The sequence below is a fragment of the Ciconia boyciana genome, chromosome 2, assembly GCF_034638445.1.
Source record: "Ciconia boyciana chromosome 2, ASM3463844v1, whole genome shotgun sequence".
Classification (NCBI taxonomy): Eukaryota; Metazoa; Chordata; class Aves; order Ciconiiformes; family Ciconiidae; genus Ciconia; species Ciconia boyciana.
In genome coordinates this window covers 141,028,357-141,054,172 of record NC_132935.1, presented here as the reverse complement: position 1 = coordinate 141,054,172, position 25,816 = coordinate 141,028,357, and the positions used below count along the sequence as shown (strand labels likewise).

Sequence of the window (25,816 nt, the reverse complement as noted above, 5' to 3'; positions counted from 1 at the left end):
AAAAAACCAACCAAACTAAAGGATGATTGCAGAATAATAATGAAGACCTGTTTTGGTAGGAGAGCATGGAGCTGGTGTACAATAAGTCCAAACCAGTGGCGGTTACAGGAATGGCTTTCCCAACTGGAGATGTCAATAACTTTGTCGTTGGCAGTGAAGAGGGAACAGTCTACACAGCCTGTCGTCATGGAAGGTGATCTTCAGCATTTTGTACTTAAATAACATTGTGTACCTGTGTTGGCGTGAAGTAGCCAAGTGTGTGTGGAGAGTGTTTCATGTTTTTTCTCTTGGATCAATGGTGTCTGTACTGTTCTACTTTGCACCACTAGGGCAGGAGTCGCCTGACTTTGAGCATCTGTGCTACAGCCCGTTATACTGGTGTAATTGCCCCAGGCTCTCTGCGTAGTTGGTGGGGAGCAACGATTGCTCTCAGGGTTTGATTTCCTTTACATTTTTCAGGCATCTGCCTGAAGAAGAGATGGCTGGGACCTCAGAAATGCCTCTTTCTCACCCATGAGGTGAGACGGAAGTCTAGACAGCTAGCTAAGATGTAGGTATCTATGTCTGGGCAGGTCGAATCAGGCCCTAGGAAACAGTTTTGTTGCAGGGTAATCAGGCCTAAACCACTCATAAGAGATGGTAATCCGCTTTATTTTTTACCATCCTCAGCTCCATCTCCAATCTCCACAGGCATATATCAGAGAAAAGCCACCATAGGTACACGTGCATGTGAGAAATAGAGCATGCATGTCCCAGTGCACGGCCATCCAGCACCGGGTATTCCCGCACAGCACTGCAGGCTGCATCTGCGCAGCCAGGCTAGAGACTGAGCCCTGCTGGCCCCCGCTCTCAGTGGGCAGTTTGGACATGCCCACCCTCTCCAGGAGTGCGAGAGGGTTTTGTTGTACAGCCACCAGCCATGCCACACCATTTGCTCTCAGTCTGGGCTGCCGCCTGGTTTATTTGCTAACACGGGCGTAGCCACAGTGTGCCATGTGGGTATGCAAGCTCTGGCTGACCCGCTCCCAGGACTGGTACCCTGTGCTGTCTCACATACGGTGGTCATATCCCTTCCTTGCATAACCCACGCTGTAGTTTAATACTGCAAGTTCCTTATTTTGCACCCTGTAAATCTGCAGGATGCTAGTGTGCTCTGTTAGCTTCTGGTAGTACTTTCATTCTCTGGGATGCTTGAAAGGCTTTTGTAAAGAACAAACTTTTTTCACTCATAGATTTAAAGCTCACCTGCACACAGCAATAGTTTGCAATATTCTCTGAATTCATATTTTATCATATTCTGTGTTTCTGCTGACCAAATAGACATTGATACACTGGTTTAAGATTGTAGGGCTTCTATTGCACATTCCTAATGTTGTACAAATACTGTTTTACATACATTTTGTTCAATATAATTTTTATTTTAAAATATTTTTATTTTAGCCTGACCGCTGACAGTATTGCAAAATTGTCTCTATTTAGGCATTATACTGATAGGCTGTGTGGCGGCTGATGGTTTGAATTAGTCTTAGGCTGCTAGGATAAATGAAGCATGCCCAAGGGCATTTCTCTCTTCTGATCTTCCAGACATGCCTGGTTTGTTCCTCACAAGAGGAGGAAGGTGCCAGATCCTCTTGTTAGCCTACCTTTTTAGCAAACCTTCCGCTGACCATCGACGAACGCACTCCTTTTCTGCTCCTGCCTGTCTTTCCTAGAGCTTGTTGCTATCATCCCTGTTTTATTTCCAGAGGCTCCTGTGTCCTCCAGCCCAGCTGAAGGAGTGGAGAGCCATATGTTATTCTGGAAAAAAGTGTGTCAAAGCACAGCAGATACACAAGGTGTTCTCACTGCTCCAGAACTCCCCTTATCCCGCCGACTATATGGCAGGCAGACGGGGATAAAATAAGAGGTGTGCTTCGTACCCAACACTGCAGAGGCACTGCAGAACTCAGCCCCTGCTCCAGCACATGCTGCGAGGTCTGGCAGGGGAGCCTACGTGAGGCCACACTGTCATGGTCAACAGGAGAGGTGAGGGGACACCCCACTGCCATATGAGGGACCAATTTCCACCAGTGCAGCTCCTCATCTCTTTGGGTATGCTGTATTCACACTGGCACAGGGCTGGCAGCCTCGTCAGAGCTGTGGCTATTTTTAATGTATTTTCTTCCATTGGCAATTTTTCTGTAATGTAACTAAAAGGGTAATTTCATTATTCCGTTTTCTGTATACACTGTGAGACAGCACTGACAACTGATCTGGCGTCATTTGCTTCCAGGAAGAAGAAAACTGCGCACATTCCCTCTTACACAGCATTGTGTTTTTCCTTCCTAATAGCTATTCCAGCCTCAGGCCGATGAAATGCACAACTCCCCTTGTTCAAAGTAATGGCTGTATGATACCTGATCACAGGAACAGTTCCTTCACTTTTTGTGAAAGAGGATTTGCTTCCTAGTGACTTGATTGACTGCTGTGGAAAGTTATTTTAGATATTTAAGAGAAAAGGAATTGCTCATGATAAGTCATTAACATATTTGCATTTTTATTTTAATGGTTATTCCTTGTGATAATGGCTTACTCAGAGGCATAAGCTATAGTATAATTATAATTTAGAATTATTTTATAATTATACATAAAAGTTATTTCAAGCTACAGTAGTAGACAGTGTATGTAAAAGTGAGTAAGGCAGGTCTTCAGAAGTAAGAGAAAGTCTCCCTGTGATGGATCCTGAGCATTAATTGTGCCCACAGCAGTAAACCTCTGCAGGCAAAGTCCTTACTGAAAGGAGAGAGATTTACAGATTAAATGGAACTTTAAAAGGAAACAGGAGCCTAAGAGTAAAGAAAAATTATGTTAAATCACCAGATCTTAAATCGCTCTCTGAATGCAAATGTTTCTTCTTCCTGCAGTAAAGCTGGCATTGGTGAAATTTTTGAAGGCCACCAAGGACCCGTCACAGGAATCAATTGTCACATGGCAGTGGGTCCAATTGACTTTTCCCATCTCTTTGTCACATCATCATTTGACTGGACAGTCAAGTTGTGGACCACAAAGGTGAGAAATCTGAGCTGGGGTGGGATGGGTAATGCAACTTGTGAAAATGCTGTTGTCAGAAATATTTCAATATTGTCTGTATCAAGTCCTAAGAATCAATTAATTGAAAGGCTGTGCTTAGAATAGGCGTAGTGATAAACTTATAAGTAAAACATATACCTAGTGTAACTGTGTCAACCATATGCGCCCTGGAGCATACCCTGCCCTTTAAAGGTAGCTTCAGCTGGCCTGCACTTCAGTATTAACTCTAGTGCTGAGCAATTTCACTAGGCAAAGAGATTAGGATGTCTTGTACTGCAAGTCATCAAACAATCCATCCAGCACTCCCTGTGCAGGCTAAATTGCAAGGCTAATATTATGCACCATGGTGGTGCAGCAGCAGGAACACTTTCTTCTGATGAAGCAACAGGGGAAGTACACGTATAACTTAATGCAATCAATATCACTCGTGAAATTCATTGCTGTAGGAGGTTGTGATAGCCCAAAAGTATAAAAAAGTATAAAAGCCAAAAGTAAAGCCTTTGACACCATTTCCCACAGCATTGTCCTGGAGAAGCTGGCTGCTCATGGCTTGGGTAAAAAAATGCTAAAAAACTTTGCTGGGTAAAAAACTGGCTGGATGGCCAGGCTCAAAGAATTGTGGTGAATGGAGTTAAATCCAGTTGGTGACCAGTCACAAGTGAGCCCAGGGCTCAGTATTGAGGCCAGTTCTGTTTAATATCTTTATCAATGATCTGGACAAGGGGATCGAGCGTACCCTCAGTAAGTTTGCAGATGACACCAAGTTGTGCGGGAGTGTTGATCTGCTTGAGGGTAGGAAGGCTCTGCAGAGGGACCTGGACAGGCTGGATCGATGGGCCAAGGTCAATTGTATGGGGTTCAACAAGGACAAGTGCAAGGTCCTGCACTTGGGCCACAGCAACCCCATGCAACGCTACAGGCTTGGGGAAGAGTGGCTGGAAAGCTGCCTGGCGGAAAAGGGCCTGGGAGTGTTGGTCAACAGCCGCCTGAATATGAGCCAGCAGTGTGCCCAGCTGGCCCAGAAGGCCAATGGCATCCTGGCTTGTATGAGAAATAGCGTAGCCAGCAGGACTAGGGAAGTGATCGTGCCCCTGTACTCAGCACTGGTGAGGCTGCACCTTGAATACTGTGTTCAGTTTTGGGCCCCTCACTACAAGAGAGACATTGAGGTGCTGGAGCATGTCCAGAGAAGGGCAACGAAGCTGGTGAAGGGTCTGGAGCAGAATTCTTATGAGGAGTAGCTGAGGGAACTGGGGTTGTTTAGCCTGGAGAAAAGGGGGCTCAGGGGAGACCTTATCGCTCTCTACAACCCCCTGAAAGGAGTGAGGTGGGGGTTGGTCTCTTCTCCCAGGTAACAAGTGATAGGACAAGAGGAAATGGCCTCAAGCTGTGCCAGGGGAGGTTTAGATTAGATATTAGGAAAAATCTCTGTCCTGAAAGGGTTGTTAAGCGTTGGAACAGGCTGCCCAGGGAAGTGGTTAAGTCACCATCCCTGGAGGTATTTAAAAGACGTGTAGATGTGGTGCTTAGGGACATGGTGTAGTGGTGGTCTTGGTAGTGTTAGGTTTACGGTTGGACGTGATGGTCTTAAAGGTCTTTTCCAACATAAACGAGTCTATGATTCTAAATTGTCCCAATGACATTAGACACTGATGGCTGGAAACAGGGAGGAAATACATGCTGGAACTTACATTCCTGACCACCATGGATCTGTTGCTGACTACTCTATGGCCATGTCCCTGTGACCTCTTACAGGGAGAGCACTATGAACAGCAGAAGCTTTGAAACCCCAACACCCCATAGAACTGTAGGAATATAGGGTAATGGCAGCATGAGTGAAAACTGTGGGACAGACTAAACAGACCAATCATTGTACAGGCTGAGTAAAAAAGGAGAATGAGAGGTAAAATCGTAATTATGTAAGTCATCTAAACAGTTATTTTTGTCATACACCAGAGTAGAGAACTGCCTTCCAAATACCAGGCTTTTGTCTTAACTGTGTTTTTATGCCTGTGTTTAGTTCACATCTTGAGCTGCACCCGGCAGAGTTCCAGTACTGGCAGCTGACCCCAGTCAGAAGTATCTCAGCGTGTGTTCCTCCAAGACATCAGGGCTTGGAGGTGCTAGGATAGATGCACAGCAAATGTAAATATGAAAGTTACCAGAAGGGCTCCTGTGACAGCCTTGTGCTGGAAACAGAAGCACAGTTACCTAGATAATAACTTGAATCAGCTTCCATAGTAGCTTCACAATGCATTTGTTAATGGCCTGATCCAATGTGCATGCTAATTAACAGGTGTCTCTTCCTGATCAACAGTGAGCACAGCTGACAGTTTTGTCTTGAGTGTTACATTTTAGGAAACTCGTTATAAGAAAGGTGAATGATTTACCTAATTTGCATGTAACCACATACATCAGTGGACCCAGCCTTAACCAATGCAGAATTGGTCCAGGGGAGTGGTCATGGGCAGGCTGGAATGGGTCTGGGATGGGTCCTAGGTGGTAAACGTTAGAAAGGGCTGCAGGATAACCAAGTGATGGAGAGCTTAGGTGTTAGCTGGTTGGGGCTGGCTAGGCTGTTTGGTGTCTGAGATAAGGGAGTCCTGGACAGTGGTAACTGGTGGCAAGGGAATATTGGAGAGTTGAAGCTGAGTAAGGGGAAAAGCATTTGTGGGGACTGGGGGGAAGATGAAAGGCAGGTACTGAATTCCGAACATACATGTCCAGAACAGGCTAGAATGAGTATCTGACCCTCAGCTTGAGGCTGAATATGGCAATAAGGGTCCCATCCATCTGCAGCTTAAATGAAATTATATTAAGGGATAATAAGGCCTGTTTCTTATTTTAAACTCCTGGGATTTTAGAAGTTAGCAGTAACTTCTAGCAGTAACACAGCATATTTTGGGCACAAAGACACTGCAGTTAGCAGTACACAGTTATCCTTGTGGAAGAATTCAGTGCCAAAATGGTTAGGTCAACTTCTGTTCAATACAGTCAGTTTTCAAAGAACCAAACCATTTAAATTTCTAATATCTATCAATCTGTGGCTCATCTGGCAAGAGGGGCTTCCTGAGAAAGCTGTTTGACCTAGCTGATGTGAGCTGTGACGCGCATGTGACACACCACAGCACCACTCAGAGCTGGAAGCAGTGCTGCTGTATTGGATCGCTTGCTTTCTTCTGGAGCAGGTTTGAGCAGCAGCAGCCCCAGGCTGCTGCACTGCCAGCCACTGCCCTGTGAAGACATCCTCTGAGACACTAGACAAGTTCTTGAACTGTGATGAGTGTTTTCTTTTTCTTCCAATTTGACTCTGGCAGAAGTTTCTTTCCATACTGTCTGGATAATTCTCTTGGCTGGAACTATTACATATTTAGGGCTCTCTTTGTTCAGTTCCCATAGTCAGGGCCTGGTCAATCAGTGGGATTTGAATAAACCCATCAGCATGTTTGATTCTCTGAAAAAAATAGTGGATTGATATGAAGCATTGAGTGCTACTGCTGGTTTATGAGAGTTTACTCAGAATTGTTTTATTCCTTTGGTTTCTTATTTGTAAATTTAATCCACCAGCATCCAATGCCATATTGCTTTCCTGCTTCTGCCAGTGTTGTCTGCTTAATCCTGTGCACATTATCCTCTTTGGCCATGAAATTCAATTCCTTTCTGTTTCACAGGTTCAGAGTCAATGTCCAATTGTAAAGTGAACCATAAAAGCTCTGTGCTTATATTGTCTATTGATGTTGTGTAGCATCCTGGGGTGCTTAGAAGAAAGGCACTTTCATAGCAGGCATTTGACTGATGGATTGAAAGCACCATTTCCCTTAAAAACTCTGGCTTGACATTTTATAATCTGTTTTTGTGGTTAACACATTTTCTATCCAAAGGCAGTTCAACCAGGTGACTGAGAGTAAGGTTTTCACTAACGGAAGAATGAAGGTTTTGTAGATAACACTAATACAAGGTTCACATTATCACCCATCACATTAGCCAATAATTAGATCCCTCGGTGAATAGTAAGCAACTAGGAGCAACAGGAAAAGAAAAGGAATTTGCAAAGATAGTCACTTGATAGCCAGGGCATTACCTGGTTCCTGATGAAGTCAATAGGGCTTTCAACTTGAATTCATGCTACACTATGTGAGCAAGTCTTGGATGCAGAGCTGTCAAAGTGAAGTCCTGATGTGAAGTGTCTGCGGAGCTCTGCCCTTAATTAGGTATTGTCTGTATGATGCTTTGAAGAGGTAAAGCGCAAAGTGGAAACGCTAGGTGTTGTTAATTAATTAAGCACTAATCCTCATGAACGAATAGCATGAGGTTAAATAATGAAATGTAAGTATTGTTATTATCAGCAATTGCTGTTTGGCGTGCAAATTTTTAGATACTGCATCAAGGGACAGGAGCTAGCTTGGAATTGTTAAAGTGTAGCAAAACAAGCTAGTTTCAGCTAAAGCCTAGAAGATGGCTTATTTGCTGCTGAGGGACTTAATAAAGGTCTGGATAGAGAGCTGGATTTTGTTAGCTCTTTAATCCTTCACGTCTCCTTTATCTCTTATCCGTCCGTTGAGGAGAGGTGCTAATGACTGTTTTTCTCCTCTTGCATCCATGCCTAAGTCATGCTCAGATGGGCGGTTGACTAGAAGAGAGATTGGAATAACTGTAACAGCATTGCTGTATCCCCCATCTGTGCTTATCTCCCTCTTTGCCTAATGTTCAAGTAATGGTGGTGAGCGCCATAATCAGAGGAGGGACTCTCACCACATAACCATTAGCAAGGACTCATTGAACCAGAGGACATGTGTGCTTTCAGTGACAGACTACCTGCTTTTGTGTCCGTGCTGTTTTGCCTTACTAGCATGTGCATCACTGGTAGCTCCTTCCTAGTCCCTGTCCTTTGTGTTCTCTTTCTTATGCTCTTCACATGCTGCTCTTCTCTTTTGGTGTCCTGTGTTGTTCCAGTCTGCAGACTGTTGTGCTTTTTGAGAAACCACATTTTAAATAGCAAAAATTCACATTTCTATGCTATATGCCTTCATGTACATTTCTGTACCTTCAATATCTTACGCCCATCTGTTTGCTGATGACCTTGGTATGACCCAGTCCTCCTGACTCTTGGGAGTAAATTATTTTACTTTGCACTTTCATAGCTTCCTATCAGCATATAACTTCAAACTCCACTGGTTTTAATTTGGTCTAGAGGTTGAACACTGTCTCCTCAGAGGTCAAGCTGAAGCCTATCACGAGAACAATGCAAAGAAGCATGTGGTGGTAGTGGTGTTGCTAAAGATCGGTACCTCTACCCCCTCAGTCCCCTTCCCCAAAAGCCTGGCTGATAGGATCTGATAGGATCAACTTGATAGACCACACTTACTGTGATGGAAAATGGTGTAGCAGAATGAATCAGAGCATTACATGATTGTGTGGATTAGTCACCAAGAAAACAATGCACTCACAAATGGGAAATTTTTGAAGTTTACTAAAATAACAGGGTCAGGTCGTCACTTTTTTAAGATTAAGAACTTACTATTTTTTACATTACAAATACCATGTATCAAGATATCTGGTTACTGGCTCAGATTTTTTTCTAGTATAATTTCAATCACATTAAGTGGGTGAGTGAGAGCCTCTTGTGTTATAGATAGCATTGTGTGAAGTTAAAGATTCAAATAGAAATTTAGTCAAACATGTAGTCATGACAAAAGGACAGTAAACTTAGTGAACTATTACAACAACTTGGTGAATTCTCCCTCATGAAAATTGTTTTAACTGTAATTGGAAATGCTGGAGTCAATGACTCGATTTAGTGAAGTCCCATGGCAGGTGATTAGAGTGGATCACAGATTAGAGACACTGATGGTAGTGGTTAATGGTATATAGCATTCCCCTGCCTTATGGAAGATGTTCCCATTCCAGTGAATATGCAGTTATTTATGAAGGGTGTAGGAGCTCCACGAGAGTATCCTGTAAGCTGGTGGTTTGGGCACCAAGCCATGCTTCAAAGGTCTGCCTGAGTAGGACTGCAACATGTGTCTTCCCTAAGGGGAGGAAGTGCTGTGATGATCTTGCCATTTTGCTCTGAGCTGTATCTTGTGCCTATGAACAACTCTGGTTTCATTGAAAGTAGGATCTTCTCAGAGTAAAGCTTTGATTTTAATGTGCTGACACTTCCTGATGAAAACCAGTTTTGTCCACTTGGGGCCAGCCCTACTTCTCCAGTTTGTAACAGGATCAGACTGGTCTCTGACAGCTAAATGGACTGGTGAAATGCAGAGCTTGCTCGTGTACCTTATCTTGCCTACACTTAAGTGTAGATGAGAGCTGGACTTAGTGAAATTTAGAAAGTATCACTACTTTCAGTCTTGGACCTGTTCATTCTTAATGTTATTTTCTAAGCTTTCCTAAATCCTTTGGGCCATATTCAGTCTTCTCACATTAGCACGTGAGGCATTTCTGATGACTCTTACTGCATATGAAGTTGGATCCTCCTGGATCCTTTATTATTTAGGGCTTCCATACTTTGGTTTCTTATGCAGCCACTGGAAAGAAGTAATTGCAATGCATGTATTAGACATCTCTTGGAGGTACCACCATTACTTCCCACCACTGACTATACAGGAGCCCGAGTCTGGCAGATAATCAGTTGTTGTAGCTTTTGATGGCTTTCTTGCATCTGGACAGCCTCGGGTCATATCTAAACTGGCAGATATGGCAGCACTTCTGAGCTCCTGGGTCTGTCTTCTTATTCTGGCTTCTCCCAAACCACTACCAGGAAGGAATCAGCCTCTTTATCCCACACCACACACACACAGCTATACCTTGATTCTGCAGCTGGAAAAGCTAAGATACAAGCAGAAGAACGCCAGGGTGTGCTCTGACCAGATGCTAAATCAAACTATAGGGGTGTCAGAACCTCTGGCTTTCTGCACCTACCACCCCACTGAATCTGGATGCAATCTGCATCTGTCTCTAGTGCCATGGTGGGTGATCTCAAAAGGGCCCGGAGAGTTTAGGGAGGCATAAGAAATAACATCAAGTAGAAAAAGAGGAAAAGAATGTACTGTGAGGGAGACCAAAACTTTAGCCTATTTTGGGAGTAGGTGGACTGAATACAGACAGTTCCCCTATTTTCTTCTCTCTGTGGAATCCTTTACTAATCCTTCCCTCCCATTGATTTTGGTGAGGCTTAAACGTCTAGCTCAGGGGGTGATTTAACCCTTCTTATTTTGGATACCTGACTGGAACAGTCCCCCCCACTGCTGCATCAGAACACAGAGCTCCTTCTTGACTCTGCTCATAAGGCAATCACCTTCCTTTGACAACACTGCATTTCCAGTGCAGGCTTTTCTCTTTGATAAAAGCAATTAAAATTATTAATCTGATCAATCACTGTCCAAATGCTCATTTTATCTGATTACAGGAAAAGACAAAGGGTGATAATATATCGTGCTGGATTTCATGGAAACGGTCTCTCTGTGGTGTGAGTTCAGAATTTTGAGTTTTGTCCAAAAACAAGGCAATGAATGAATTTGCTTCAGAGCTCACTTTCTGTCAAAAGGCCAAGCTGACTTGGGGAAGAGGGTGGAGTTGCCTGTTCAGACAGGATTTTTTTAGTTTTTGCCCTTTACCTCTGGAGCCAGAGGTCTGGCTCTCACCCAGCTGTACAAAAAAGAAGATTATGGTATTTTCTAGGTAATTTTAAAGAGCAAAACCAAAGTGAAGTCAGGTGGCTTGAAATCAGCCCCAAGTCCTTCACATGAAATGTTTCTCATGATTTTGGTTTTCGGTGTAGCCATATTTGAAAAGTGATAGGAAAATATTCTTCAGCTGGCCGACATACTTCATTTACTCACGCGAACCATGCTTCTTCTTTGTGAAACGCTTTGTGAAGAATGGCACACACACACATAAAAATAAAACAGTCATCTAAAATACTGAGGTTGTTCTGCAAAATTAAGTGGGCTAAATTCTATTTCAGAAAACCCTAACATAAATCCAGTGAAAGCTTTATTTGCACATGGAAAGCAGAATTGTATTTCAGGAGCTCATATAATCTGTACAAAAAAAAGTCGTGATTCCTTTTTCCCCTGAAATCAAAATGCAAACCTCCCACTGACTGTTCTGTTGCAGAATTACTCTGGAGGATCAAGCTCACATGCAATAGTGAAACATTTCAGCAAAATTATCAATATATAAAGCCCAGGACTTCTTCCCTAATGGAAATTGTCTCCCACCTGCTTCACGCAGCCATCCTTTCTCTGCTATGTGAGAAACTTTTGTTATCAGTAAAAAAAAGGAACTGTATTCAAAATCCTACAAGATGGAGTTCTCTTCAATAATAATTAGCTTCAAAGTCGTTGCTTGCTGACCCATGAAAGCTTTGCGGGCATCCTGGTGGCAGCAGCTACAAGTACTAATCTTGACCATTCAGCAGACAGTGCTGTAACATCAGGACCTGTCAGCCGTTCTGCAATGTTCCCTATGCTCCTGCCTGTGCTTACTGGCAGCTGGAACTGCAGCAGCAGAGTCGCTTGAAAGCCTGGTAATTTGCTGAGTCCACATCCAATGTTGGGCCATGATGAAGCAGCATTTTCCATTAAAAAGAAAAATTGAATTTTCAGGGGCCTCATACTGAATGTTCCCATCAGAGTCACAGGGGTGGGAAACAACCCCCTGAAACTGCAGCTACATTATCCTGCTCCCCTCCTCGCCTCGCAATTTGAGCTAAACTACCTCTCTTTAACAACTTGAGGCCCGAAGCAGGGAGACCAGTCCCATTGACTCCAACAGGAGCAGGCTCAGGATGTAAGTGCATGCCACTGTCTCTCCTGCATGACGAGAGACTGCTAACACAGTGATCCAGCTTCTCCCAAAGCATCCCACTCACTCTCCAGCTCTGCTTCCTGATCCCACCTATGTGGGATATAAACAAGGAGTGACAACTGGAGATAGAAGACCAAATCCGCCTTTCTGTGTTCAGTGTTTCCTCTGACCAGGATTTGGTGATTCTTCCGTCAGTCTAGCAAAACCATACCTAGCTCGTATTTCTCAGCAAGTCCCCCAAGTGCTTCTCTGAAAAAAATCCAGGAATATAGTAATATAAAGGCAGGAGTATGAGCTACAGAAACTGTGAATCAGTTTGCTAGGCAGGGACAATAAGACCTTCTATAGTGTTTTGAGCTTCTTAAAAGAAGAAATTGAGCCATCTTTAGAAGGAGGTAGAAATTCCAAAAGAAAATGATAGTATTTCTAAAGAAATCTCGTGACTGAAATGCATAGTTAGTAGGATAGGAAGAAGTGCTGGCTTGCTTAAAGCATGTTTTAAATAAAAGGTGGAAAACCTGATTAACATTTAGTGATGAAGTCAGCAGTCTGAGGAAATACAGAACAAATGGCAAATACCTGTACAGGCTTCTCCACTGTTGCCATCCACACTGCATCCAGCTTGATGTGGGCGAGTGGAGCAGAAAGTATTAAACCTCAAGCAGTGGAAACCTGTAGGCACAGCTCTGGCAAGTGTGGAGTAAGAGGGGCTCCAGACTGGGAATGAAACTGGATGACCTAAAACGCAGAAACAAGCATACACCAGCTTGGCCAGTAGGAACTGGGGAGAAAAGTGAGCTGAGGAATACTGTCCTCCCTGGTGCCTCACTATAATCCAGTCTGCATATTAGCTTCTTCATAAAATCTTTCTTAAGCCTGTTTTGTAGAGTTTCAAGACCTTACGTGCTTTCTGATGTTTGTAAAGTTCATCCATGGCAAGGAGATATCATTAATTCATTTAAATTTACATTAGGCATCAAGTAATACACATTTATATCAAACTCACTTAAAATAGTTCCTCAGCTAATATGCAGTGGTGAAGAGGAATGCCATACTTTCTGCTTTTTTTCTTCAGAAAATGAAAAGATCTTTTTCCATTGAGTAAGTGGAAAGGCAGGGTAGAAGAGAGCTGGAAGACCCAAAACGAACAACTGAAGTCTAGCAGCACAGCCTGAAGGTGTCACATCTCTGCAGAGGACGTAAAACAGTTAAGGAGGATTAACAAAATAAGCAGTTTACCTGTCAGTATAGCTTCCAGACTATCTCCACAGATCCCGAAAGCTCTGCTGTCTGACTTTCTGATGCTCCTGAAAGTCAGGTGATGTCTGACTTCCTGAGTTCTTTTCTTTTTCTCCATGCCACAGTATTAGACATTAAGATCGGTTCTCATTAAAACCGCCTGTGCCAATCATCAAACCTTTTTTCCTTTGCTTCCTTCTTGTATGCTCACCCGTGACACTTTGACTTTGAAGAAAACCACAAAAATTTAATCATCATGTTATCTCCAGACTTGGTCTGCTCTCATAGCCCCTTTCCTTTTGGTTTCACCCTTGTCCCCTCCTCCATCTATAATAATTCCCACATGTTTATGCAAAAATATTGGACTTTCTTTTATTATTGGCAATTAAGAGAGGCAACAGTTTCAGCATCTCTGCAAGAACAATCATTTCTAAAAGTGAGCAGTTTTCTGCCTTGATGGTCTGCAACTTTTAGGATGCCAAAAACCAATCAGCGTAGTAACGCTACAGTACTTAAATAAAACAGGACTGTGAATAGTGCAGGGGTCATTTCCACACTCATTTCTTCCCCTCTGTTACTACTGAGTCTAAAAATGAAGCCTGTTCCCTTGCCCAAAAATACAGTTTAGACTTGATTCAGCGACCTAATAATCATCTGACAGTGAGATAACACAACATGTACATACGTCATAGCCCAGTGAAATGTCCATTGAGCCCCAGAGGCTCATCTGTGATTCAGCACTGAATCTGACTGCCAGAAGGAATTTAAAGACAGGTAAAGGAGCTATTACTCATGTAACTCAGTTTAGGGCACCTCAGTTAGACAGTGACATTGGGTGGCTAAAGCTGAAGAGCGTAAACATCCCCCTTTTGCTTTCCCATTGCCATCCTTGAAGGTCTGGCTCATCCTGGAAAAGGTGGAGCAGACTGCAAGTTGTGAGTTGTATAGTATCGGGGTCTGTGGGATAATGATACCCTTCGGGGAGAATGCAGGCAGGCTTTGCTGAGCCATCAGGGATGTATCTGTAACTAGTGCCTCTGATTTATGGCATCTCATAACAGTTCCTGGGATTGCTGTAGCTTTTAAAAGCTAGCAAAATCTGAACTAAGTCAAGTTCCACAAGTATAATATTAAAGCAGGAGCTATTGGATTATCCTAAATTATCATAACTATTAGAAAACAGATTTGGGAGAAACATGGCCGTCCAGAACTGGCAAAATTCCCATGGAGATCAATCCGTCTGAATAAAAACCAGGGCCTCTTTAACTCCATACAAATGGAGAACATGAAGGCTTACAAGAGTAGTAGAGCCTTATACGCAGCAGAGGACCACCACAAGAGGTATGCACAAGTAACCCCAAACAGCTAACATTAGGTGACCCAGGAAGGAAACTGTTGAAGGAGGAAAGGTCAAAACCAAGGTAAAGCTGATTTGAGGAGTATTTGCCTCAAAATTCCCAGCAGCTTTTAGTTTCTGCTTATACTGTCTGCATCTTTTGGGTTGGCCGGGCTAACTGGCAGGGTCAGAAAGGAAAAGATGAACCTGGATTCAGCAAAGTAGTAGGATGTCTCTCTCAAGGTGGAGACGACTGGGCCTAGCAGATAGGGTCTATAAAACAGTGAACGAGCTCAGATCCTAACCTGAGTGGAAGTCCCACAAGCTGTGCCCTGTCCCAGTTTCTTTCACATCCCTCTGGTCAGTGTGACACTGTAACACTTGCTTTAAATTAAGACAGTAGAGTTTTGCTTCTCTATGTGTTATCTATGCTGGAAGAGATGTCTTCCTTTGACACCATTTTATGGGGGTTTTTTGGTTTTTAATGAATAAAGGCTATTTATACAATATTTGGTCCTATAGGGGCCACATTCATAGAGTCATAGGATGGTTTGGGTTGGAAGGGACCTCAAAGATCATCTCGTTCCAACCCTCTATTCCCTGGTTTGTTCAAGGGCCAGACACAAGAGCAGCCACTCTGCTCAGGACTGCTCTGGCTCTGCTCTTTCCAAGTACCCAAGAGCCAGAGCTTGAGCCTAAACAAACACATCAGCTTGTTCAGAAAGTTTCTATGCCAAGGACTAATGAATCTGTCATATTTAATGCTGCACACCTAGAAAAATCAAATTAGCTTGAATCAACTTACAATACCGCACAACACTCGTGGCTGTTGTTGAGTGTGAACCAGAAGTACGGGCTTGGCTTATTGTCTTTAGAATGGAAGACAATGGAGTAGAAAGAAAGAAGGGGAGACAACAGAGTATGTGGTGTCACCATACATTTGTACTGCTGAAGGTACAGTCTAGGGAAGTACCTTTAGGTGGAGCTGACACCCACAGAAATTGTGCCAACGTGTAAAACGCTCCTTTCATGAAACAGGCAAAGCAAATAGCTTTTTCCATGGCTTTTCAGAAGTCAGATGCTAGTTAAAACCTGTGGATATGTATACATTATATGGATAATTAGCTACTTTATGTGTGGCGCCTCCTGGATTAAAGAAAATTCTTCTATGCAAATAAGTGGAATGGACTGGTCAAATTTATATGTGGAAAAAAAGACCTCTTTTATATAAATATGTAGTATTTATTTAGGTGAGTTTCTTATTTCATAGACAAGTGCTAATTCCTAGACAGCTCCCATGTATTTAAAATGTTCACTCTGCATTGTTCTTTTAAACAATGCCCATATACAAACACTGAGGATGAACAATAGATTTTGATGACATGCTTAAATAAATGAGACAAAACCATGTGTCTTGGAATTGGCTTTTTCCAGTAAATGCACAAATCCTGTCCTATCGAAATCAATGGCAAAACTCCATCAATTCAGTAGGGCCACATTTTCACTCCAAACTCTCTTTTACAGTAATAAGTAGATTTGGCCCAAGTTTTTCTGAAGATACTGCTTTAAACTATTTCTTCTGTTCTATTGAATAACAGAGTGGGTTGATATTTAAGAATGAAAGCTCATCAAGTTTAAATTTCAGTTGTTTTATAATAATAGCCATATGTTAGTTATAGATTGTGTAAGTTTGAAGTTTTGGTAATTTAAAACTGCTTTAAAGTGACCTTTACATGGTTCCACATTTCAACATTTTCTAAAAGTGGTTGGTATTGGTCCTTACTCATAAATCCTTACATTAAAAGAATCTGCAGGCCTGGGCCCTTAGTTAACAGGCTTACAGTAAGGAAGTCCTGCAAACATTTATATACACACTTAACCTTACAAATCGAGTGTTCACAATGAAATCAACATAACTGCTCTCAGTGGGCAAAATCAGACCAGAATGAAATGTCAGCTGTTAAGAAAGGTCACTCGCTCTTAGTATTGAAGACAGGATGCTAAGCAAGAGGGACCTCCAGCCTGACCTGATGCCGTTCTGTTCTTCGCTAGTTAAACAGTGCAAGACAACAAGACACACTATGGGAAATACTTTTTTTTTCTGCTAGGGAAATACTTTTTTTTTTCCACTGGAGGCTAGCCAAGCTGGGAGGGCAGAGATACTGGGGGCACTATGAAGGCTGTAGCTCAGCTCCACTACCACGGCCTAGTGGTGCCATATCATTTCTCCCTGTTTTCCCAACCACACTGCAGTTGATCTTGCCTTTTGCTTGGGCTGTTCACATGGCTGCAATTCCTTATTTCCATATAGTGCTCCACTCCCTATTCATCTCCATTCATTCGTATGTCATTCCTTGCACGTCTGAGATCTTTCTCAAAAGCCGTATCATTCCTGTTGCCCAGATCTTCCCTCCAACTTCCTATCTGACTGAATATTTCCACTGTTACGGTAAAGGCAATACACACTGCATATCTGCTGTGCTTTTCACCTCAAATACCAGCAGTCCGAAAGTGGTTTTATTTTGCTAAGAGGGAAACTGAGGCACATCAGCTAAAGCTATTTGCCAGAGATTGTACAGCATGAGAACAGCAAGATACAGACCAGAACCACATCTCCTGACCTTTCCTTCTAATGCTTTGGTCTTTAGGCATGACTTGGAAAAAAAACTGGCAGAACTAGAAAGAGCATAAAAGTGTCACACTCAAAATAATATCAAAACAAGTTTTGATATGTTGACAGAATGGAAATGCTGACTGAAATCTGCCCTGGATTGATTGATATCTTAATAGTCCTCTTATTTCTTTGGAATTTTGTTACTTCTCCCATGACATTAAATGTTAAAGTGCTGTATGTGCAGCACATTTCCCATGAATAAGAAAAATACCAGCCACCTCGCAGTTGACCAGATTTCCTTTCCTTTCGGTGTACTATTGTGTTCAATGCCCATTTTTCCAGCATTTAGACGGTTGATGTATTTGAACCTAAATTAGATGTTTTCAGTGAAAATACACAATACAGTGGATAGACAGTGGATCCGTACGGCCCACTAGAAATACTATTTCCCAGCTAACAGCTGAAGAGATTCACTTTGAAATTTCCTATTAAATACCTCTGCCTCTTCAAAAGCTTAGTCTTCATTTGGCCCTCAGCCCTGCAAATGCTTTAGCACAGGCATGTAAGTAATTCCATTAACACGTGTAAGTAACTCCACTGGTACTGATAATATACTAAGCAGATACATATGTTTGGAGAACAAGACCTTGTTTAGGTAAGAAAATATTCTTGTAATTTTTTTTCTTTTCTTTTGCAAAACTCCAGCTTTGGAAAAGCAATTAAAATGTTATATAAATTTCAGCTAATAAGCTCAAGCGCTAATTTCATTTTATTGTCACACAAACCAAAATGTTTTCTATTCTTAGGAAATGCACAAAAAGCATTAGGTCAGTTATGAAAATCTGGGACCTGATCCTGTAATCATTCGAAGTGTCTTTCATTAATTCAAGTATAGGAAAAACTGGCCTATAGAACCTGATCTCTTTGTATCTTCGGTATTTTTTTCAAAGGACAAAGTTGTGTGATTAAATCTCTGGATGCTTTTTATAGTTTTTTGTGATACCTGTGATGAACAGAAATATACCTAAATTATTTACAGTACAGTACTGCAATAACAACACGTCGTGCGACTACTGACAAATACAGCAGTATAGAGAGAGGTGTGCGCACACACACCCGTCCACATGCTGAGCCGCAGCGCTTGCAGGCCCAACACCAAACGAAGCCCTGTGGAGTGCGGGAGGACTGGAAACAAAACTGGCGAGATTAAACAGATTGCTTTATTGTTCGAAACTAATAATATACCAAAGAAAAGCGATATAATAATTGCAATCAGTCGCTCCACTTTTCGGAAAAATAATGCACGGCTACGCAGTGCACTGTGGGCATTCCTGATATTGTTTCCTTTGTAAAATGAACGGGGACGCATTCTAGAGGGACCTGAGCGAGGTATCCTATAGATACAACTTGGACGTTTACAGAGGCAGCCTATGTGGTACTTTATTTCTCGTGGAAGTCTTGGCCAGAGGCCGGCTGGGGGCCGCGGCCCTCGCCGCCGCCGTGCCCCGCTTGCCGGGGAGGCCGCAGGGCCGCCGCAGGCAGCTGGCGGGTGAGGGAGGGAGGCAGGGAGACCCTCAGAGAAGTCCCATTGTTTAGATTTCTGTCACAAGCCGTGAGAATACTTAATTTCTTTCATCTCTGGAGTTTTCATTATCATTCAAATTTCATTTTCCATTAATTGATCGGGGATTAGCGAAGCCATTATGCAAAAATTAGACAAGCCAGATGCGATGAATAATTCATGACGGACGATTACACTTTGCTCCTGGTGTACTTCCCAACTTCCCCCCGACTTCCCGCCTGCTGGAGATGACAGCCTTCCCTCCCGGCCGAGCCGGGCACGGCTGTCGGCACGCCGCTCCGCCAGCGCCGCGGGGCCGCCGCAGGGCGAGGGCCGGCGGCGGGAAGCCGGGCCCTGAGGCGGCGCGCGGGCCCGGCAGGGGGTGCGGGCGCTCGCCCCGCCCGCCGCTAGGTGGCAGGCGCCGCCCGCGGTGCGCGGAGGGCCGCGGAGGGCGCCGCGCGGCTCCCCGCCGATCTCACGATCCTCACCGGCTGCGACCGCCACCGCGGCCGGCTCGGGCGGCCGCGGCGGTGCCTGCGTGCCTGCCGCACCCCCCCGCCCCCCCGCCGCCGGGGTGCCGCCGGGAGCGGGAGAGGCCGCGGGCGCTCCCCCCGCCCCGTCACCCGCGCGTCCCACACCCCTCACGCCGGGCATCTCATTTATCCCACCGGACAGTTGTTGCCCTATTAAAGCGCAGTCCCACCCTTCGCGAGGACCTTTCATCTGGGGAAGTTTTATGACACTTTGTAAATGTGCAAAGTTTTTAATTAGACTCGCCAGACAGCCCCAGGCAGCACTAGCGCCACGAAGTCTTCATGCTTCTCTCTGCTTTACAGCACAACAAGCCGCTCTACTCCTTTGAAGACAATGCCGACTATGTCTACGATGTCATGTGGTCGCCAGTGCATCCCGCGCTCTTCGCCTGCGTGGACGGGATGGGGCGCCTGGATCTGTGGAACCTGAATAACGACACCGAGGTGAGGCGGCGCGGCGGCCCGACGGCGGCCGGTGGCGGGAAGGCGAGGGCGGGCGGGCGGCGGGGCGCCGGACGAGACCTTAACCCTGTGAGGGCCGGCGGCGCGGCGCTGCCGAGCACCCTTTCGCCCCCCCGCCGGGGGTCTGCGGGGGCGCCGCGCTCCCTCAGGGCGCGGGGAGCCCGGCGTCGGCCGCCGCCCGCGCCCCGGGGCGCGGCGGGGAGGGCAGGTCCCGCTGCCGGGGGGCCTGACCGCCCCCCTCCCCCGCCCGCCTTCCCTCCCGCCTCCCTCCCCCGCGGCTGGGCTGCTGCTCTCGGGTACCTGTCAGGGGTGGGGAGGGCCGACTCCGGTACCCCCGGCAGAAAGCCAATACAAATAAATAGCCGCCGTGCTGCCTCTGGAAGGAGCCTCCCTCCCCTCTCTGTTATTTTAATGTGCACTTTTAAACCGCGCCCGTTTTGTAGTTTTTTTATCCCCCCGTTTCTGGCACACTGCGCTCCAGCCAGGCGCTTCAAAGGCCACGTTTTCGATGCCTCCCCTCACTCAGGTGGTCACACCTTGGCAGCCCGGCCGCAACCGCCACAGGCCTGCCAGCGGTCCCGCCTGCGGCATGGGCCGAGGCGCCGGGCAGCCTTCGCCAGCCTCCCGCGCTCGGGAGGCGATTCGTGTTTGGGTGGGAGACTTCATTTCCCTTCATATTCATCCTCTGCTCCAGATCCTCTGGAGATGATAACTTGCAAGCTCCGTACCAGTGCCTCCAGCGTGACAGAAACCCAGCGTGCGCCTGCATCTTCCCTTGCCTCCCGCCTTTCTGAGTCGCTAGCTACTCTGCTTGGGTTTTTTAAGCACAGGGCATCTCTCTCACATGTTGTTTGTGGTTTTATACCCTCACCTTTTTTCTCTTTAAAATTTGCTGTGAAACTTAAAGGCACAAATGCAAATGAAAAATAAAAACAAGTTTTCTTTCCATCGTTATTAACTAAATAGTGGGGACCACTGGGGAGGAAATGTTGCACCTTTAAATTTCACAGATGAGAAAGGATTAATCAGAGAGCTTTTTGCAGAGATTGAGAATGGTAAATACTGTATTAAAAAAAAAAAATCTAAATGTGCTGAATACCCCTTTTTCCTCCTATTATTTCAGATTTTTAAAAATGCTGCAGACTTATATTGGTACTATTTTTTCTGGCTTTGAGTTTCTCCAAAAAATGGGTTTGAGAAATACCTGTCATGTCTCTTGAGGTGTCAGCAATCAGTATTCAGCACGAGAATTGAAATATTTTTCTACAACTGAAGTCTTGCATATTTTTACTTAATGCTATGTAAAATTAAGAACAAATGGACTGTAAAAGTCATGTATTAACTGACAGTTTCTTTTCATTTCCAAAAAAGAGAAGACCGAAGAGCAAGTGGCAGTATTTTCCCCCATACACCCTATTTTTTACAATTTTTTTTTTTAAGACTAGTTTGATCATTAATACTCCTTTCACATAAAAATGCTATACATTTCAGACAGAGTAAAATACAGGCGCAGTTTATGGCTTCCAGTGAGTGGTGCTTGCCATAAATAAGCATGGACAGGTAAGAGGAACCAGCACCGGGCGCTGCATTGTCAAGGGGAGCAGCAAGGCCTTTTGAAGTGCTCTGAGCAGGAAGCAGTGCAGCCTTTTTAATTAGAGCACATACAGCTGGAGGATATACAGGAGGAGTCTCCTCAGAATTTATTTTGGGAAGGGAGGGACATATCCTTCAGGTGTTCTCATTAATGCAGGCTTAAACACAGAGCATAAAACCCAGCATTTTAAGAAGAAAAAAAAATAACCCTTTCCCCCCAAATACCAGGGCTGAAATCCTGCTCTGCTTGAAATCAACTGATGTTTTGCCATTTAACTCAATGAGACCCTAATTTCTTTCCAAAAAATTAGTATGGACCGCTTGATCCCATTCCCATCAATAACAAGGCTGTACATAGAAAACTGCTGATATATTTTCAGTGTGTTTACATATAAATACATAGGAACATTGGAAAAAAATAATTTCAAGCTTGATCCTGCTTTTCTTCTGCATGCAAGGCCACCCCTGATTTCACAAATCATTTCCATTCTGAGAGGTCAAAATCAGCTCTCATGTAAGGATCAGACTGAAATTATTTCCATGGTATCTGAACTTTGTATTTTTATGAGAATTGAACTTGGAGACAGAAATACCATTTGATTTCCTTACTGAGCACTGATGAAACAAATTTAAAAATCTCTATAAATGATAAACTGGCAGATTCTGAAGAGATGTGAGATTTTGTTATGCAGGAGAAGCAGCAAAAGTACCACTGAAAGAGAGAATTGTAAGCAGTTCTTTTAAACATCATAACTGGAAGTGATCGCTGTTTGCTTTTAGCCTCTATCTGGTAGGTCATAATTAGTTTATAATTTTCAAGATTTCTGTAATTGATTACACCGTTTAAGTCTACACTGCTATTTGCTAAGAAAAAGTCCTTGCCAGCACTGTTGCCTTTGTAATAAGAAATCTTGAAACAACTATTTTTTAGATTGTTATTACTTTTAGTTGTCAGATATGTGATGTCAAAGTATTTGTGAAGACAGTAGAAAATGACAGGTATATTAATGTGTTTAACTGCTAGCTATTGATAAAAATCTGTGTAGGAACTAGATATGATTGTTACTAATGAGACTTGGTTTTGTTTAATTTGGGAAATAAGCCACGTTATTATTTAGGTATTATTTTGTAAACCAATTAAGAAAATACCTGCTTTTAGTTACAATATGCTACCTTCAAATTTTTGAACTGTAACACCGTTTCCACTAGTGTTACTCCCCAAACTTATTAAAAACATTTCTCCTGAGAGCTAGATGCTTTCTGATCAAAATAACTAAAATCATTTGGCTGTACCACAGATTTAATCAATCTAATTATTCTCAAAATCTCGGTGTAAAGTAACAAGGGTATTTGTGTGCCTCATATTGATCCATGGATACCAGAAGTTGTTTTTGTAATAGCAATGAAAGTCATCACGGTTTATTTTGTATTTGATAAATGAATATTAAAAACCTTAAAAAGCAAAAAATCCTTACCCCCTCCTTCATTCTTTTGCAAACTATATTATTATTTTTATGGATCACTATAGTGAGGTTTGCAGATAGTTTCAGGATACCAAATGCCGATTTCTTACCTATGTGTCCATAACATTTCTTTTTTGATCAAGATTGGAGGAGGTCTTTAGGTTATTGGTCAGTCTTATTATCTATGAACTAATATTAAACTGACTTACAAAATTGCTTATTTCTGCTGTGTTATATCCCATTCAAATGTTTGTTGGCTTTTTTTGCATGCCGTACCTTAGTTTTGAAAGTGTGAAGATGGTGTCTGTTTCTAGAAACAGATAACAGATGTATTTGCAAGCAGGTTTTGACACCACGTAAGCAATGAAAGTAAAAAAACAAAAGGTATATTCTTACATGCAGGTTTTTCTGACTGCATCTTTCTTAATCTGTTACCTGTTAAAATCTCATTTCAAAATTGTTAAAAATATGACAAGCACCAACTTCAGAGAATTTATAAAGTATTTCAGTTGTGATTTTAAAAACATAATGCTACCATTATAAAATAAACTCTTATCTTTGAAATCTATAATAGGCATGTGTAATTTAACCTATCACTATTGAGAGCAGACAAATCAATTTTAAGATACTATGGTTTGACTATATTTCTCTCCATATCACTAGAGAAAAGGCTTTTTATTTAGATTTTTAAAGACTGTTTCATTGTTGCTTTTTATTTTGTTAGATAGCTTTGTGGAATAGTAACAGGATTTTACAAAACCATCGGGTTTTGAAAAAAAGCATGGGTTGTGTCTTGTGTCTGCGGCATGCATGCTGCTTATTTTTATGTGGAACACTGAAAGAATGCTGTATTAACAAAAAAACCCCAGCTCTAGAGTTATGTATTTCAGCCTTCTGAAAGATTTTGTGAAAATTCAGTGCCTTAAATATGCACTGTGTATATTTGTATATGAAACACATATCTTTGATCTACAGTTTTCTGAGAAACATAGCTGGTTAGTGGATTAGTCCTCTAAAATGTGGCATTTAGTTGTTGTTTGAAGAAACCCATTTCCAAATGTTATGAAATTAATTTTGGCTGGAATTAAAATAGCTTTTTTTTTTTTTTTAGAAATCAGTGATCACAGGAGTAAAACTTGCTTGTTTTCTACTGTGATTTTATCATGGATCAATGACCCCATGTCAGATTTAGGCCATTGACTCTCACCCACTAAGTAGTAAGACTTGGGGCGAGGAGTTAGAGCGTGCCAGCTTTTTTGGGTAATACTGCCTTGGACAGGACCTAGGCCTTGCACAATGGGGAGATGAGTCCAGTAGCTTATTTGCATTTGAATGACTTCTTAAAGTGGGGGGAGGATGGTATCTGCTTTCTGATTGCTATCCAGCATTATTTCTACATCATTCTGCAAACAAAATACTCTTGCATTTCACATGTGGGGCTCAGGACACGACTGCAAAGTCCTTTGCAGAGGTGACGCTTTAGCTTGGCAGGCTCGTTGTGCTTGAGGTGCCAGTTTGGTTTTGCAGTCTTGTGTCAGCGTGGGTGAGGAGGAGGAGGAAGAGTGGGGAGTCTCCAGGGGAGAGGTGCAAGGCAAGCAGCCCTGCTTCCCAGTCCTTGTCCTGCTGCTGGCGTAGCTGCGCATGTGCTGTGGCTGTAACAAGAGTCTCGGGAAGCCTGCAAAGGTTCAGCTTCCTACCATCACTCATCTTGTGTGACACAATGAAGGCATTAGAGCTGAGGAGAAGAAGATTGGCATGGGAACTATACAATGTTTGTTTTAAAATTATTTTTCTCCTGGATCTTTGGACCTATCTCACAACTACAATATAAAGCTGCAGCCAGAGAACCGAGATGAAGTCAGCAAAATACTGTTTTTGTTAATCTTGTCAGTTTGTCAGTGTTCAGATCAGGCTTTAATACCACCTTCAAGCTGCTTTGTTCCTGCTTCTGCTGCATTGTGCCGACAATGAGGACAGAAGGAGTACCTGTCACTCCTCCAGAGGTAGCCCGGACTCTGGTTCCTGTCCAACTACCTCTTCTTGCCTGGACTGCTCTCCAATTCCATGTCCATATAGATCCCGGGCACCCCCTTGTACCCATCTCACCATGTGAACAAGACCTGTTCCCACAGATGGATCTGGTGGAGGAGCTGCTTTTGCAGCTATCCTATCCCGTTTGCCCTGACCTAAAAGGCATTAAAGCTAAAAAGCCTTGTTTGAAAGACCGTCATGCCAAGCTACAGGCTCCTTGCTCAGGCAGGTTCTCCTATTAAAGGCAGCTGGGTGGAGCACTAGCAGACTTGCAGGTTACCATCATTTGTCTTATGAGGTGACCTAAATCAACTGAGTGATCTACCTATCTGGGACAAACACCCACACAGTTCCTTCCTCCTGCAGCATCTTTTGATGCCCTCATTCCAGTGTAGATTACAAATACTTCTCCTAAGATTGTGTTCATTGCTTTATTCATCCCACGCGTTAACCAGAATCTTTATGTATTCTTGTGGATCACCTGTTAAGTTGGTTGACTTGGGGCAGGGAGGGGGGTTGGAAATTAGACAGCATCCAGGTGTATTTAAAGCAGAAGTCGTCTCCTGGGGATGTAAAAGAGAATTGTGGGAATATATTGTAGGAGTTCCTAAATGTAAGCTCAGCTGTTCTCACTTCTGCCATGTCCGCGCTCTGAAGTGATTAGCTCAGGACTTTTCTGATGTGATACCTGTTTCAACCTCTGCGTCTAGCCGCAGAGGTGGGTATGGATTTAAAGGATGTGTCAGCATGAATGCAGGCATGTGTCTGCTGACCGTCAGGTTGTCTGGGCCCGAGTCAGAGGCCAGAAGCCAGGGCAGGACTGAAGCCAAGTCCTACCCTCAGTTGGTTCTTGGTCATAAGTCAGTGACTTTTGAGAAAGAAGCAGATGTGGTTTCGCATGTCTCCGAGGTTAAGGGGAAAAAACTGTTTCATTTACTGCCCTTTACTGTGGAAAAGTCTTCCGTGCTCATTCCAAGCAATCTCTTACTCTTTCCTCTTTTTAGCACATGATTGAAGAAACAATGAACCCTTTTTTTTCTCTCCTCCAACAAGGGTTGTATGTTACTTCCAGCAATGCCAAGGGACTTGTGACTCACCCAG

At 43.5% G+C, this 25,816-nt stretch overlaps 1 protein-coding gene across 1 annotated transcript in view; it reads left to right on the top strand.

The window, feature by feature from the left end:
* DYNC1I1 (dynein cytoplasmic 1 intermediate chain 1) overlaps positions 1-25,816 on the top strand; it is a 196,675-nt gene that overhangs the window by 150,886 nt on the left and 19,973 nt on the right. The window contains exons 13-15 of the mRNA XM_072851493.1: positions 60-193; positions 2,904-3,048; positions 19,470-19,610. Coding sequence (XP_072707594.1) covers positions 60-193; positions 2,904-3,048; positions 19,470-19,610 — 420 coding nt within the window. The remainder of the gene's footprint in view (positions 1-59; positions 194-2,903; positions 3,049-19,469; positions 19,611-25,816) is intronic.